At 44.3% G+C, this 15,156-nt stretch overlaps 1 protein-coding gene across 1 annotated transcript; it reads right to left on the reverse strand.

The window, feature by feature from the left end:
• Nucleotides 1–553: 553 nt before the first annotated feature.
• RWDD1 (RWD domain containing 1) lies at nucleotides 554–13,706 on the reverse strand. The gene is made up of 7 exons (XM_084262000.1): nucleotides 13,567–13,706; nucleotides 11,613–11,678; nucleotides 10,257–10,387; nucleotides 8,782–8,925; nucleotides 6,420–6,552; nucleotides 4,672–4,734; nucleotides 554–3,017 (listed from the first exon to the last, which is right to left on the reverse strand). The coding sequence occupies exons 1-7, from the start codon at nucleotides 13,637–13,639 to the stop codon at nucleotides 2,905–2,907; spliced, it is 723 nt and encodes a 240-aa protein (XP_084118126.1). The 5' UTR covers nucleotides 13,640–13,706; the 3' UTR covers nucleotides 554–2,904.
• Nucleotides 13,707–15,156: the final 1,450 nt, after the last annotated feature.

Raw genomic sequence — 15,156 nt, forward strand, 5'->3', positions numbered from 1 at the left:
AACCAGATGATCCTTGAAGTCCCTTCCAACCTGGTACTCCATGATTCACCCACAGGAATGAGCTGCTCATTTTTGGCCAAAATACACCAACCACTGACCTATTAGAAAAAGGAAGAAAAGAACCTCCCCCCCAAAACATGTACCACCACAAGGCTATATTTGCTTTAAAGCAGATCATGATGCAGTTGTAACTTGGACACAAAACCCTTGGCTTTGCAGCATGTCCAAGATCACACTTATGCAGCATCTCGATGTGGTGAGCACGATACTCCGAATTTTAGGAAAGCTCAGGCACCAACTACTCATAAAGTTCAGCATGATCAAAACTAAATTAGCTTTGGTTGGTCATAGCTCCCTACAAGCTCTATAGGGTAGGCTTTGGACTTAAGAGAAAAAAGTAAGATAGAAGCCAAGTTGTCAGCACCATGACTTTGAATTACTAAAATTACATCAAAGTTTACAGATGGAATTTTATTAGATCAAGATGAATTAAGCTTCAGTCTAATCCAAAGTATGTATCTCACCTAGACTTGTTCCATCAAAAATACCTTCCTCAGTCCATTTCAGCAAACTAAAACACTCCAACAAAGCCAAGCTCACACTCAGTCAAATTCCCTTTTATTTCACAGATGTTAATCACTAACAAAGCCAAACAAATCTTAAATTCAGGTTGAGTCACTGAAACTTGTTCCAAAGACTTGGAGGAATGGACTTTGCACAATTTTTTTCACTACAACCTTTAGTATTTCCTCTGCTTTGAAACAGAAGCTGTAACAGTGAAAATGCATTTTCACATTTGCAACAGTTTGACACCATTTTAATGTTTTTAAGCTGTACCTCCTGGGCATGAAAACCAATAAATAAGTTACTGTGAAAGAGACTAGAAAATCTCAGTCTAGAAATGCCATCAATGAGAAGCTTTTTTTCCACACATAGACGATTCTTGCCAGTGACCCACTTGGAAAATTTTCTCAGATTACCACATTTTGCACGGACTACACAGCACTCTTGGATTTAGTCCAGATTTTAAGATAACTAATTCACTCCTTTATGAAAAAATGCCAGTTGTAAACATACCTAGCTGAAAACAGAAAGCAGCCTTAGGAGCTTCTTTATTTTTCTTTTTTTTTTTTTTTTAAATGCAGCTGAATTGAGACATACCAGAAGTAAAGTAAACTCTGTGTTGAAGAGCATTTTAAAGGATCCTAGGAATTGCATGGGAAGCCAGACCTAGTCACTATGAAGCGTTTGATCCAACCGTATCTTTGGAAAAGTCAGGTTCAGTATCACATTAGCTCACAACTTTTTAATGTATTTGGTACCTCTGCTGGAACACAGATCTGCTTATTGCTTTGAAACATACATTACTCACCTAGGGGGCTTTTTGTAGCCAAAAGTAACATCAAATAGAGGACAGTAGGAAGAAAGGCACGTGGTTAATTTATAAAAGTATTTACAGGGTAGGCAAACATTTATTTCTGTCTACTAGAAACTCATTCATCTTGGATACAAAGACTACTGAAACATGTTGAAGGAGATCATCCTGAACCGACGTTCTCAAGCGATACAAGCAGAGAATCTTATACACCATCACTTCTATAAGTAAATCTCTTTGAATACAGAATTTCCAAATATTTAAGTTCACACTTTTGATTATTCTTCTAAGCACTGTGATACTCCAGTGCAACCCTTTCCAAAGGTTGAAGCTGGCACAATTAAGGCAGTCTAACAGTATTTTAAAATTCAGCACACAGTGTTTTAATCCTCGAGGTGCCTGGCGGTTCTCTTCTTGGAGAGCTGTCTTTTGAAACCTTCATTCATACTGTCATCCTTCCAGCTGACCCCATCTCAACCACAGCATGTTTCAACACCACAGTTCTCACGGTGGTTTAGGGCTATTTTTGGAGGTGAGAAGAGTGAAGGAGTCTAACACACGCTATTAGCTCCGGAAGGGACTCTGCAGGATGGTTAACACCCACGAGCTCACATACACACAGCTGTACCATACGCTGTGCTACCCTTTTCAGAAGTATCTAGCTGGCAGCCTATAAAAACACCCCTTACATTAAACCTCTAAGCACTCCTGGTGCTGCATTCTGCACTCCAGTGATAGCGTTTTGACAACAGTCTGTTGCCAAAAGAAGTTTTCCTTGGGTGGGTTTTACCCATAAGCTTAAAGTAATAACCCCCCATCCCTGAACAAATCAACACAACTTTTTAAGAGGACTTCCTCTCATTCCCATTTCCTTTCCTACAGACTTGAACTAGCAATTCCAAAACTACCATCCACAGCTACAGCAACAGCATGGAAATAGTTTCAATTAAACTTTAATAAGGTTATGCCTTATTGAAAGGTGACTAGTGCTGCCTATGTACAGCTGGTAGATGGGGGCACCAGAAATGATTCCAAGTGTTATAAAATTCTATGGAAGGAAAAAAATAAATTAAAAAACTGCATAGCATGTGATCCCTTTTTATTCACCAAAGCTGTCCACTTATATCCTGGGTGGAAGACAGCAGAACAGCTGCTCGTCCTTCAGATGCAGGTGTGCTTAGCACTTGCTATACCATATTTCCTTGCTGGCTGTCATATCTCTTCAGAGGACAATCACAGAAGTGGGAAGGGAAAATAAATGAAAATAGAATAGCATTTTCAGACAGATCAATAGTCCTCAAATTTTTTGCTTGAAATATTACTGTAAATTTATTTATGATGAAAATAATCAGAAGACCATTCTCCTGGATTTAAAATATTTTGGTTTTTTTCTTTGGAAAAAAAGGAAAACGGGGTGGGTGGGGGGGAGGAAAACCAATGCACATTACTAAAACCACAGATGCTGTGGCTTTCCTGCCTGTCCCTCTCTTCTTCCGTATGTCCATACTGATGACACAGTTCAAAAGAGTCTAATCGCTATCTAAATTAACGGGGTTGTAGTCAGGATCATCCTCTTCATCCTCCAACTCTAAATCATCCATTTCTTGGAATAAAGATTCATCAACTTCCACACTGTTTCCAGCTGCAAAGAAGAGAAAAATAACTTATTTTCATGAAACAAGTCTTTCATGTTCATTCTTCAATACAGGTAGCCGTTAACTTGGCTTTTTATGTATCAAATTGGTATGGAAAAAGAAACACCATATTTTATCTTTTTACAGCTAAAGTGAAGCTTTTTTTCCTTCCTAGCAAAACCCAGTCAAAAGAAACTTCTCACAAGACATCAGAATCCACTGGGAGAATCAAATTTACAGTTATAGTTCCCAAAAGCAGAGATCCCTTCTCCCAGGTACTGCCAAAGCAGGTGCTCAGGACCTCAGATGGTATAATTCCAGCTATCGCAGTCACAAAAACATAGGTTTATAAAAAAAACCCCTAAACTCACCCTTATATGCTATTTCTATGCCTACATACATCATTTGTTTTCAGATTTAAATTTTAAAATGCAGAAGCAGCGTGGCATGCTTTCACACTTCCCTCTGAAGGAGACGCTGCTGCGCCCAGGACAACGTTTGAGGACTATTACTATTTTATCTGTATCAACAGCGACATCATCTGGCTCCCGAACGCTGGCCTGTTCTTCCCCTCGATTCCAAAGAGCCTTTGTAACTCTTTCTACCTAAAAGGTAAAGCCCTCATCCCATTTAAGGAGTGAGACTGACAGGTACATAGTTCCCATGGTCCTCCTTTCTACCCTTAAAAATGGGTGTAATGTTTCCCTTTTTCCAGTCATCAGCACCTGACTTCAGATACCCAACTTCAGATACCCTGGAGAGTGGCTTGGTGACTACATTGGCCTCGGAACTCTGGGATGCATCTCATCAGGTCCCATAGACTTCCTTCTGTATGCTCAGCTTCCTTGGGTGGTCACAAACCTGATCTGCTCCTACAGCAGGAGTGCCTCTGCTTCCCAGTCCCACTCAAGAGGTGTGGGAGGAAAGGCTGCAGTGAAGACTGAGGAGAAAAAAAAGCTGTTGAGTCCCTCAGCCTTCTTGTCTGTTGTTACCAGTTTGTCAGATCTTTCTCACTGGTGGATAATACTTTCTGTGACCTTCCTTTTCTGGCTGACAATCCTGCAGAAGCCCTTATTATTCTCTGCATCCCTTGCCAAGTTCTGGTCCAGCTGCACCTTGGCCTTCCTGACCCCATCTCCACACAACTGGGGAGCATTCCTATACTATTCCTTGGATACCTGTCCCTGCTTCCACTGCCTGTGTATTTCCTTCCAGCCCTTTAATTTGACCAGCAAGTCTCCACGTGGTCTCATGTTTGCTACTGGTGTTGAGGTTCACAGAGAATAAGACAGAATTTCAGTGGCTGAAATTGGGGGTAAGAAGGCTGGCTGTTACAAAAAGAGAACAAGGAAGATTGAGTTGTGGGGTGTTTTGGTTTGGTTTTGCTTCTAGTCTAAAACACTTGAATAGAAGCAACAGAAATTAGATCAACTCAAGCTCAAAACAGCAAATAAATATGCTTTAGGATCTCAAAAGTTTTATTTTTGAAAGAAGCTACAAGCTACTTCCATTCAATCTACAAAACAGCACTCAATTTTTTTCCAGTGCAAGCATCTTACCTCTGTATTGCTTTAAGTGAGAAGTAGAACACAGATTTTGCTCAGGAATTTTAACCTACTTTAAGTCACCATCTTTCAGTTGTGGAAACAAACAAGAATTTACCTTCCTCCAAGAACTGAATGTCAGAGGTGTCAAGGTTGTGATCCATTTCAAACAGCTGTTTCCCTGGAAATAGAGAAAAAACAAGTAGAATTCTGAAATGACTACCAATCTGAGGCTAAAACAGCTCATGTATTTTAGGGTTTTCCAATTAAACAATTTAAACAGTTTTAAGACACTCATTTCTGTAAGCCTCCCATCCTGGTTTTTTGACAACTAATCCAGAATTCTTCCATGCCAACAGGCCTGCTCCTCTCACATATGAAAAAACAGTTCCTCTCACTGTTTCTTGTAGTTACTTTAATGTTATTAAGACTTTAATGAAGGCTGTGGGTAAATTTACACTGCAGTGCCCCACAGTCTTTGCTCAGCCCTTACTGCGTTAGTTCTCACCTTGCATTCCACAAACAACCCTCTGTGGGAACTAAAACAGAAATTAGCTGCCACCTCCACATTTTTCCATATATTCTCCCCATTCACAAAGCAACTTGGATCTACACACAAATCACCAGCTCCTACGCTTACGTATCTGTGAAGGAGACATCACACAAGACAAAGTGAAGATTCTCTAACTGGCAGGCAGGGGAAAAAACACTCAGGACTTGTTCCACATAAACACATCTTCCATCTCTATCTGCATTGTTTGCACAAGCTTCTGCCAATAAGACCAGTTGGTATTCACAGTAAAACTTTTAAGACACCTTTTTACTTCTACTTCATGAGATTAAACCTGGTTTTAGTTTTGTACTCTAAGTTAGACTTCTATAAACAGGCACAGCATGCTCACAATAATTTTAAGGACAGGAAATCTAGAAGCAGCCTGATTTCTACTATCTCAGCTCTGCAGATTCCCAAATTCATCTCCTTCAGAGGGGAACCAAGTGCATCCCCTGCCCTGCACAGCTTTTCATGAAACTTACTACCATTAAAATATCCACCAAATTTTATCATTAACTCACCAGAAGTTTCAAAAGCTTTCAGAATGGAGAAGAAAAGATTACAGTGATACAGCACTATCACACTTATGTTTCCTCAAATCATCAGGAGGACCACACCAAAGCTAAGCCATGGGCAGTGAGGATGAGCACACCTGAGGCTTAATTCTGACCTACATGTTCTCATGAGACAAGTAATTTCCTTCACATTTTGCCCACTGGATACAGTTTGCTATCTGCTGGTCAAACTGTGAGCTGCAAAACATTGAGCCCCAAACCACTGCTATGACAAGCTCTTCCCCAAAATATCAGAGCAGAGGCTACCATTCTCACTGGTCATCGTAAGCTTGTCATATGCAGTAGTCAGCCTCTGTCTTGCTTCAGCCCAACAAGGGCATCCTGAACTCCTACATGTGCCTGAATAACCTGAACTCACTGTAGGATCCAGGGCAATAAGAGCCAGATCAATAAACTGCCTGATGTAGATTCTTGCTGGTGCTTAACAAAACCCAACTACTTCTAACAGAACAGCACTGGTCATCAGCAGCTCCCAGGGCTGTACTTCTCTGGCACAAAACTAAAGACACCTAAACACACCATCTAGGAACCTTAGACTTCAGCAGAAATCCTGAACCTATTAGCTTTGCATTTACACCAAAATCATTACTTAGAAAGATTTTGTCCTACATGGAGGACAATACTCAAATACTGCATTAAGAGTTTAGTTACTACCACCATCTTTTGGTGTAAAAATTACTTTTAGGCTTGTCATCACACTCTGGTAACATTTCAAAAGCATCAAGGCCAGTATCATACCACTTAATTTATTTTTGCCTGCTTGTTCCTCTTCTTTCATTTTTTTCCTTTTTATTTCGAGGAGTTCTGCATCAAACTTCGCTTTCCAATTTAGGAAATTCTCAATGGTAACAGGAGTGCCATGAAAACGTTGCTGAAAGAACAGAAAACAAGGCTGCAAACACAACTTGCAAAGCTCCAAGTGAAAATTAGCATTCTCTTAATTATTTAAATTACAACATTCCAGAAGCACTGCTTCCTATGAAGAATTCTGAGAAATTAATCCTAACCCTGCAAATACATGAAAAACACATTCTTCCTGGGTTTGTCTTGGGACTTTACCTTCAGAGAGCTGTACTGAGGTGGAAATTCCTTTGGAAAAAACACCACCCATGCAGGTTATCCTTAAGTAGGCAGTCCTTTTCATCAACCCTGAAGTTCAATCTACACTGAATTAAAATAAGCTAACCTTTTTATCTTGTTGGGACAGAATCATAAAATCATCATAGAATATCCTGAGGTGTATCCATAAGGACCATCAAGTCCAACTCCTGACTTCACAGAGGACCAGACAAGTCAGAGGGATTTTCAGAAATACTGAACCTTCCAAGTCCCATCACCCTCTAGGTATTTCTGAGGTAGAAAGTGAAGACTCAGTAGTTGGGCTATACCACAGAACATTCCATGAACTGAAAAAAAACCCTATTATACAGTGACTGGTAGAAAGGACATGTGCAGGGAGGACAAGCCAAGTCTTGAAGACTGACCCCACTGCTTCCACCCTACCCACAGCCAGTCTACCAGGTAAGACAGACTTCTTCAGACCATGTGTGCAGGATACCATTTTATAACTCTTTTTTTGCTGCCCACAGAATGGTTTGTGTTGGAAGGGACTTCTGGAGATCATCTAGTTCCACTCCCTTGCCATGGGCAGGGACACCCTCCACTAGACCAGGTTGCCCAAAGCCCCATCCAACCTGGCCTTGAACACTGCCAGAGAGGGGGCAGCCAGAGCTTCTCTGGGCAGCCTGTGCCAGGGCTTCACCACCCTCACAGTGAATTTCTTCCTAAAATCTAATATAAATCCAACCTTTTTATACTCATTGTCCCTTGTCCTATCACTCCATGCCCTTGTAAAAAGTCCCTCTCCAGCTTTCCTGTAAGCCCCTTTAGGTTCTGGAAGAACCTAACATCTCTTTGGAGCCTTCTCTTCTCTAGGAAGAACGAGCCCCCCTCATAGACTGCCTTTATGAAACAGGTGCTCCAGCCCTCTGACCATCTTCATGGCCCTTCTCTGCACTCACTCCAGCAACTCAGTATCTATCTTGTACTGGGGACCCCAGAGCTGGACGCAGTACTCCAGGTGGGGTCTCAAGAGAGCAGAGTAGATGGGCAGAATCACCATCCTTGACCTGTGGGTCACACTTGTTTTGATGCAGCCCAGAATACAGTTGGCTTTCTGGGCTGCAAGTGTGCATTGATGGCTCATGTTGAGGTTTACACCAATCAACACACTCAAGTCCTTCTCCTCAGGGTTGTTCTCCATCCATTCTCTGCCAGCCTGTAGTTGTGCTTGGGATGGCACCAACCCAAATACAGGACTTTGCACTTGCAGTTTCCACTGGTCCATCTCAGGTCTGTCAAGGTCACTCTGGATGGCCTCTTCAAACAAGAAACTGGCTATAGCAACTTTAGGGCCTGGAGCATCTCCCTTGCAATGAAGAGCTGAATGAACTGGACTGTTCAGCACTGAGAAATGAAGACTGAGAGGAGATCTGGTTAATATTTATAAATATCTTAAGTATGGGATGCAGGGGGAAATGGCCAGCCCCTTTTCAGTGGTCTGTGGAGACAGGACAAGAGGCAATGGCTGCAAGTTGGAGCACAGGAAGTTCTGCACCAACATGCAGAAGAACTTTTTCACAGTGAGGGTGACAGAGCACTGGGACAGGCTGCCCAGGGAGGTGGTGGAGTCTCCTTCTCTGGAGATATTCAAACCCCATCTGGACGCCTGTCTGTGCAATACGAGCTGGGGAGCTGCTCTGGCAGGGGGGTTGGACCCGATGATCTCTGGAGGTCCCTTCCAACCCCTAAAATTCTATGAATCTGTTATTTAATCTGGGGAAAATCCCTGCCCCTGCTCTAGAAGTAATGCTAGGAGGGACTGTGAAAATTGAAAAAAAATCTATGAAAAGACTGCTCTAGGAAATGGTGGGGGGATCATTGAAGTGCACCAAAAAATCTTCTAGTCCTTAGGTTTTAATTAAATCAACTTTGGGGGAGATATTCCTTTCACAGTGCAACCGAGAACTGTTCCTGCATCAAACCCAAGCATTTAAAAAATAATTAAAAGGAATTTTTTAGTTGAAAACATTTTACATACTTTCTCTTCTTCTTCTGCTTCTCTTTCTTTCTGTTTCTTTTCCTCTTCTCTCCGTGTTTTTATCTGATCCACTATTTCATTTAATTTCTCCTGTACTGCTGAGACTAGAGTGAAGATCATTACCATTCCTAAATTTTCTTCTGCCTACAACACAAAGGAGGCAACCTCATGAGCACATTAATATGTTTAAACAGCAGCATGCTGTGCACATGCATGTAACACAGCTGAAGAACTCTGTGCCAGTCCCAAAAACACACTGCAAAATCCAAGTCAAGTCAGTTGGCTGGTTAATCCTGTTAGAACTACTCCCAAATGGGCTAGCAGCAAAACCCCACTGATGACCTCTGCATTCAGCTTATCAACATACTATAGCTATAGGTACACTTTTTCATTAATAAATCAAAACCTATAGTAGGAACACAACTCCAAGATTTCTCATAAATCTTATCAGACAACCATTACTCAGAACCTCTCTTCTCCTGAGATGGTTTATTCCTCAATCTCACTACACGCCCCTTTGAAGTGGGAGAGTTACTCAGGAAAACAAACAACAACAAAAAAATTCAGCTGATGGAAGGAAGGTTATATGAAGTAAATTGAAAGAATGTCTACTGAACATATTATGCCCCACACTGGGGCAGTTAGTGAGGAGCAGAAGCACTGTGGGAAAGGACTCATGTTGGAAAAGTCCGTGGAGGACTGTCTCCTGTGGGTAGGACCCCATGCTGGAGCAGGGGAAGGGTGTGAGGCATGTCCCCCAGCCTGACTAAGAAGGAAAACAACTTGTGAGGAACTGACCAAAACCCCCATTCTCTGTCTCCCCCGTGCCACCCTGTGGGGAAGAAGGGAGAAAAGCCATGAATAAAGTTGAGTCTGCAAAGAAGGGAGGGGTGGGGAGAAGTGTTTTAAGATCTGGTTGTATTTCTGATGATTTGACTCTGATTTCTCTGTATGTGTGTGTAGCATAATAAATTAGATGGGTTTTTTACTCCGTGTTGAGTCTGTTTTGCCCATGATGCTGATTGTGGAATGATCTTTCCCTGTCCTTATCTCAACTCCTGAGCCTCTCAATGTGTATTTTCTTCCCAGTCCAGCTGAAAAGGGGAGTGACAGAGCAGCTTTGGTGGGCATTTGGCCTCCAGCCAGGGTTAAACCACCACAATTATATATACAGTTTATATATTTATATACAGTACATATATACAAATTCACCTTAAGATAGAACTGCAAAAAAGGAGAAGCCCTAGAACACTCCCATTTCCTTACTGCACACTGAATTAGTCCTGTATTTTTCCTCATTAACCTAATTTACCTCAATAACATCATGTACCAAACTCAAACCTCAAAGTCAATCCTTACAGTATGGAATATGTTTAAAATCAGTAGCACATTCCTCAGGAAACAACTGACTTGAGAAATTCTGGCTAAAATGTGAAGGGATATCAAGCTGAACTCAGATATCCCACTTTGCTTACCTGCTGTTCTAGTAGCTTTATTATGTCCGTGACATCATTATCATCAAGGTTCTCCTGTGAGACAATCTCATAAAGTGGAGCTTCATCAGGATATTTTTCTCTATAGGTAAATTTAAGGGTTGTTTGGACAGCTACAAGATTAAAAAAAAATAAAAGCAAAATGAAAAACATCACACATACTTACAGTGGTAACTTTATATAGCTCTGATTGGGTATTTTTCTGTTGCAGCAGCAGTTTTTATTCTTATCTTAAAGGAACAACTATCTTACACAGATGTTAAAACTACTATGCTAAAACTGTATGAACAGATTGAAATATAACAGGAGTTTTGAGAAATTAAGACAATGACTTTTACCCTCACATCAACTATTACAGGCTATTAATGTCTGAGAGGTCACTAGAAAGACTGGAAAACCTCTAGTACCTACTGTACCATGAAGCAGTAATGTCTTTTCCCTTCATATCCCACTTAAAGCTGGAGAAAGTGAGGAAGAGTCCTAGCAACAGATCTAGGGAGAATCTCAGCATATTGAAGTTTTAAAATCTGTGTGCCTGGCTGGAGCATCAGCCTCTGTGTTGGCTACCAGGGCTCCACATAAATCCTATGACAAGCACACAGTGTCCTGTACAAGTTAAAAAGGAAAGAGAGCATCCTAAGAACAATGCACTCATCCTGCAGCCACCCAGAGCTAGGGTAACATGGAAACCAGGCAAAAGTTCCTTTCATGCATCCTGCCAGAATACCAGGGACAAGCCTTCCTTCAGTTCCTCAAGACTTCCAGCTCTGGCAGCCCAGCAGTCTCTTCACCACAGACACCTGCTCCTTTAAAACTGAAGGAGACAGAAGTAGTTTTTCCTTTCTGATACAGTAACCCAGATCAGCAGCTCTCAAACTTAATTGGAGCAAGCCCACTGACACCCAACAAATGCAAAGGGACTTGGGACCCTCAGCTCTTTGTTTGGGAATTATTCTTTAAGGGCTGCATATTCACGATATAGGGACTCAACTCTCCAAAGTGGCTGGTAGACAGCACTTGCTGGGGGGTGGGGGAATCTTACAAAAAGAATAAAAATCACCTCACAACATGGCTGTAAGATCCTCCAGGGATGATGACAACCCATTCTTTTTAAAGCTACATGGCATTTGAGATTCAGAGAGTAGCCAGAGTGACAGAGTACAACATTTCTGTCAACTAAACACAGAACACCAGAGCCCCTGAACTGCATTTTCTGTGGAAGGCCTGCTGGGTCAGGCCCCTAGGAGCACCTAAGTGGAGGTCTATCTAGTTGTTTGCAGCAGAATTAGGCTTACAGAGAAACTCCTCCTGTATATATTTCAGGCATGATCAACTTACTTTCATCGTTCTCTCCCGCTTCAGATGTCACAGTGATTGTGAAAGTTGTTGGCTGTTCTGACAGTACTGTTCAAAGAAAAGAAAACAGACACAGAGATTCCTTAAATTGGACAACTACTTCTTCACATTATTAAAGCTGAACTTCTCAAGGGCTAATGACGCAAGGAAGCTCCTGATACAGTGTTAAGGGCCTTTTTACACTACCAATAAATACTTTTCAGCTAGCAGCTACCTTCCATGTGAGTGCTCTTTGAATGAAAGCATATATACAGCACATAACAATGTTAAAATTGCTCCTTCAGAAAGTTTTCTCTTTTGACAGTTTCACTTTTCCAGAAAGTACAAACCTACCTACCATCAAGTGACACATGTTAGTGCACTGAAAGCGTGCAGAAAGCTCCCAAAGCTGATTTGCTTTATTGTGCTAGATATGTCTAATGAGCATTCAGTGCACTACTGACCCTGGACTACATTTACAGTCTGTCTGCATCTATTTTTATATTGAGGACAGTTAAATGTAACAAATATTGCTTAAAACAAGCAATTAAAAAGGAAAACATAGTGCTTTCCTTCAAGATTATCCTACCCAAGTAAGGTACCAGAATGAAACTGCATGAATGAGGCAGCTAGAAGATGAACAAGCAGCTCTATACAGACACACAAAACCTAAGCCCTGATTTTCTAAAGTTTCACAGATTAGAAACCCCACAGCACAACTGTGGGTCACAGACCATACTCTCAAATAAAGGCTGTTATAACCCACGCCCAACCTAATATATCTGGTCTAACAGTGTTAACTGAATTTTGCTCAGTTGCTAAAGTACTACAACCAGCTTTTTTCCTCCCTGTTCTGTTAGGCACAAGAGCACTGCTTAAATGAAAGATAACTCACAGCATGCATTGGAACACAGGGCATGTGCAAGTATATTACAACGAGTGATTTGGCACTCTCAGCAAGCAGGGATTAATTCAAATGCTTCTACCGTGAAACTGAAGAACCTAAACTATTTTCCCATTAGAGAGCAGTGGGCAAATTGTAATGAACAATTACAAAACAGCTGTGTAACAAAGCTACTGACAAGTAAGATACGCTGGGGCCTTGGGCAGAGCAGATACTGTAGAGGATGGAAACAGAACACCACAGGGAAAAAAAAAACAGAAAACACACCATTATTTTCAGAGATAAAATTCTTTGTATACTGAGCACCATGAATCACACTGGATTTGCTCCTGTTTGATGGTAACTGGCAAGTCCTAAGGGCCCGAAGAGCCACGCTACCCATCAGGCCAAAGTTTTAGGAAGATGACACAGTGCACCTGGGAGGTGAAGTTGGCTTATTTCCCCCCACCACGGATGTGCAAGGGGCCGAGGCAGGTACCGGCAACGCACTTACAGAGGACGCGGCATCTTTACGCCCCTCCCAGAATAAGATGATGTATTTGCAGCGGGCAGGGCCGGTTGGACTCGATGCTCGTTTCCAAGCCAGTGGCTGTGTGAGTCTGTGCACCCACCCCGCGCTGCACGGCCGCGAGAGGCTGTCACCAGGCTGGGAGACACGGCCGCCGTGCCCCCGTTTCCCCCCTCCCGGGCTGCCTCTTCTGAGAGGCTTCTCCCGAGAGCATCCCTGCAGGGGCTCGGGTACCGAGCGGGGGTCCCCGCCGGGCGTCACCCGCCGCCGGCGCTGGCATCGCCCACGCCGGCCGGCCGGACCCACGCGTTCCCGGCGAGAAGCGCCACCGGAGCGCTTTGGCTTTCCCGCCTGAGGGGAAACAAACCAGGGCCCCGGGAAGCACACCGAAACCGTGCGGCTTAACGGCGAGGAGGCGCCCGAAGGAGCCCGGGCAGGCGCGGCGCGGGGGGCGGCTGCCGCCCGCCGGGGCCTCCCGCTCCTCCCTCGGACCGGCTGGCCGGCGCCGCGCGGCGGAGCGAGGCGCGGGCCCTGCCACGGCTCACCCGTGAACGAGTCCGGGTAGATGGACTCCAAGGCCTCCAGCTCGTTACGCTGTTCCTCGCTGTAGTCGGTCATGGTCCCCAGCCGCCGCCAACGGCCATGGGCCGCCCGCACCGCCGCTCAACGCCAACCGGCGCCTGCGCGCTCACCTCCGGCATCGGCTAAACATGCCTGGCGCTGTCCTCCCCCCCCACACCCCGCGCACGCACTCGATCGGCGGTGGATGCCTTTGGGCTGAAGGGGAGAGCGGCGGCTGAGGTAGCGTGGAGGAGCCCGGCGGGGTGTGAGGTGTCAGCCGTGACGCCATCCCGGTGCCGTCCCTTAGAGCCACCGAGCGCCGTGTCCCCCGGCCGGTGAACTCAGGCGCTGGCTGCCGGGCGCCCAGACTTGCTGCCTTCACCCAGCCGTACCTGACGCGTTAGAAGAACCCGCCCTGCGCCGCCGTCTGCCCCGAGCAGCCGCGTTCCGCACAGGGGAGGCGGCCAGGGCGCCGCTTCCGAGGCTGCCGCGGGTACCGGGGCTGCCCCGCGCGGAGACATGACAGCGGTCGGCAGCCTGGAGGGTTCAGGGCCCTCGGAGCGGCGTGTGGCGGGGGCAGCTGGACGCCGGTTTTAGCCTGAAGTTGGAAGCTCCCTTGGTTCCTTTTTGTGGCGCAGCGGGGGGGTTAAAACCGGCCGCAAACGCTCCCAGAAACCTTCACAAGGGCCTCGGCAGTCTCACCGCACAGGCGTTGCCATCGTGTGACTGCAGAACGGGAGGCACGGCCCCGGCAGCAGCAGGATTGCCCCGTACCTGGGGGTTAACCTGCCGTTTAACAGCGTCGAGGGTTAGGCAGCAGCAGCAGACCCTGACGGGTACTCGGTGTACAAAGCAGTTTTGAGGTGCGTCGGTTTCCTGGGCAGCACTTTTCCCTCAGGCGCATTTTACAAGCCCAGGGTTTCCCAGAAAACTTACCCTGGGTCTTAATTTCCCCTCCGAGAGAGCAATTTGCGATTCCGAATTGATTTGGGGGGTAAGACAGCTCAGGTTTTAGCAGGTACAGTGGGGCTGGTCCCTACCAACCCCTTGGCTCTTCTGTAACGATTTAACTCTTCTGAAAGCTCTGCCTTTGCTCCCAACCCATGAGACGTTTCAGGGAGCAGAGGAGCGAAGGGAAATACACCAAGTCAAAGCTGTAGTACTACAGCTGTATTTACTGCTGCGGCTTAATAGTTCCTAACAAGGTGATAGTGGCTGAACCTCGGCAGCCTGACTTCACAGTGACAGATAGAGCTAGTACTTCCACTCTGTATTTTAAGTTTAAGGTATAGAAAAAGTTTTAGGGCAAATACAAATTGGGACAAAATTGGAAAACAAAGTTTTAAATTAAAAGTTAGCAAGAATTACACAGCATTACAGCATTTTATAGTGGCTCCCTAAGACAAGGAAAGAAGTAGGAAAAAAAGAACCTACAAAAAGACAGCAGCTACTCTGTTATAATTTGGATCCAGACATCAGCACAGGGGGCTTTTTTGCCAAGACTTTCAGATACACAAATCAGTTTTAAGTATTTGAGATTACAGTGTTCCATTTTAAATCCACAAAAAGTTAAA

Source organism: Gallinula chloropus, assembly GCF_964237585.1.
Source record: "Gallinula chloropus genome assembly, chromosome: 3".
NCBI classification, from domain to species: domain Eukaryota; kingdom Metazoa; phylum Chordata; class Aves; order Gruiformes; family Rallidae; genus Gallinula; species Gallinula chloropus.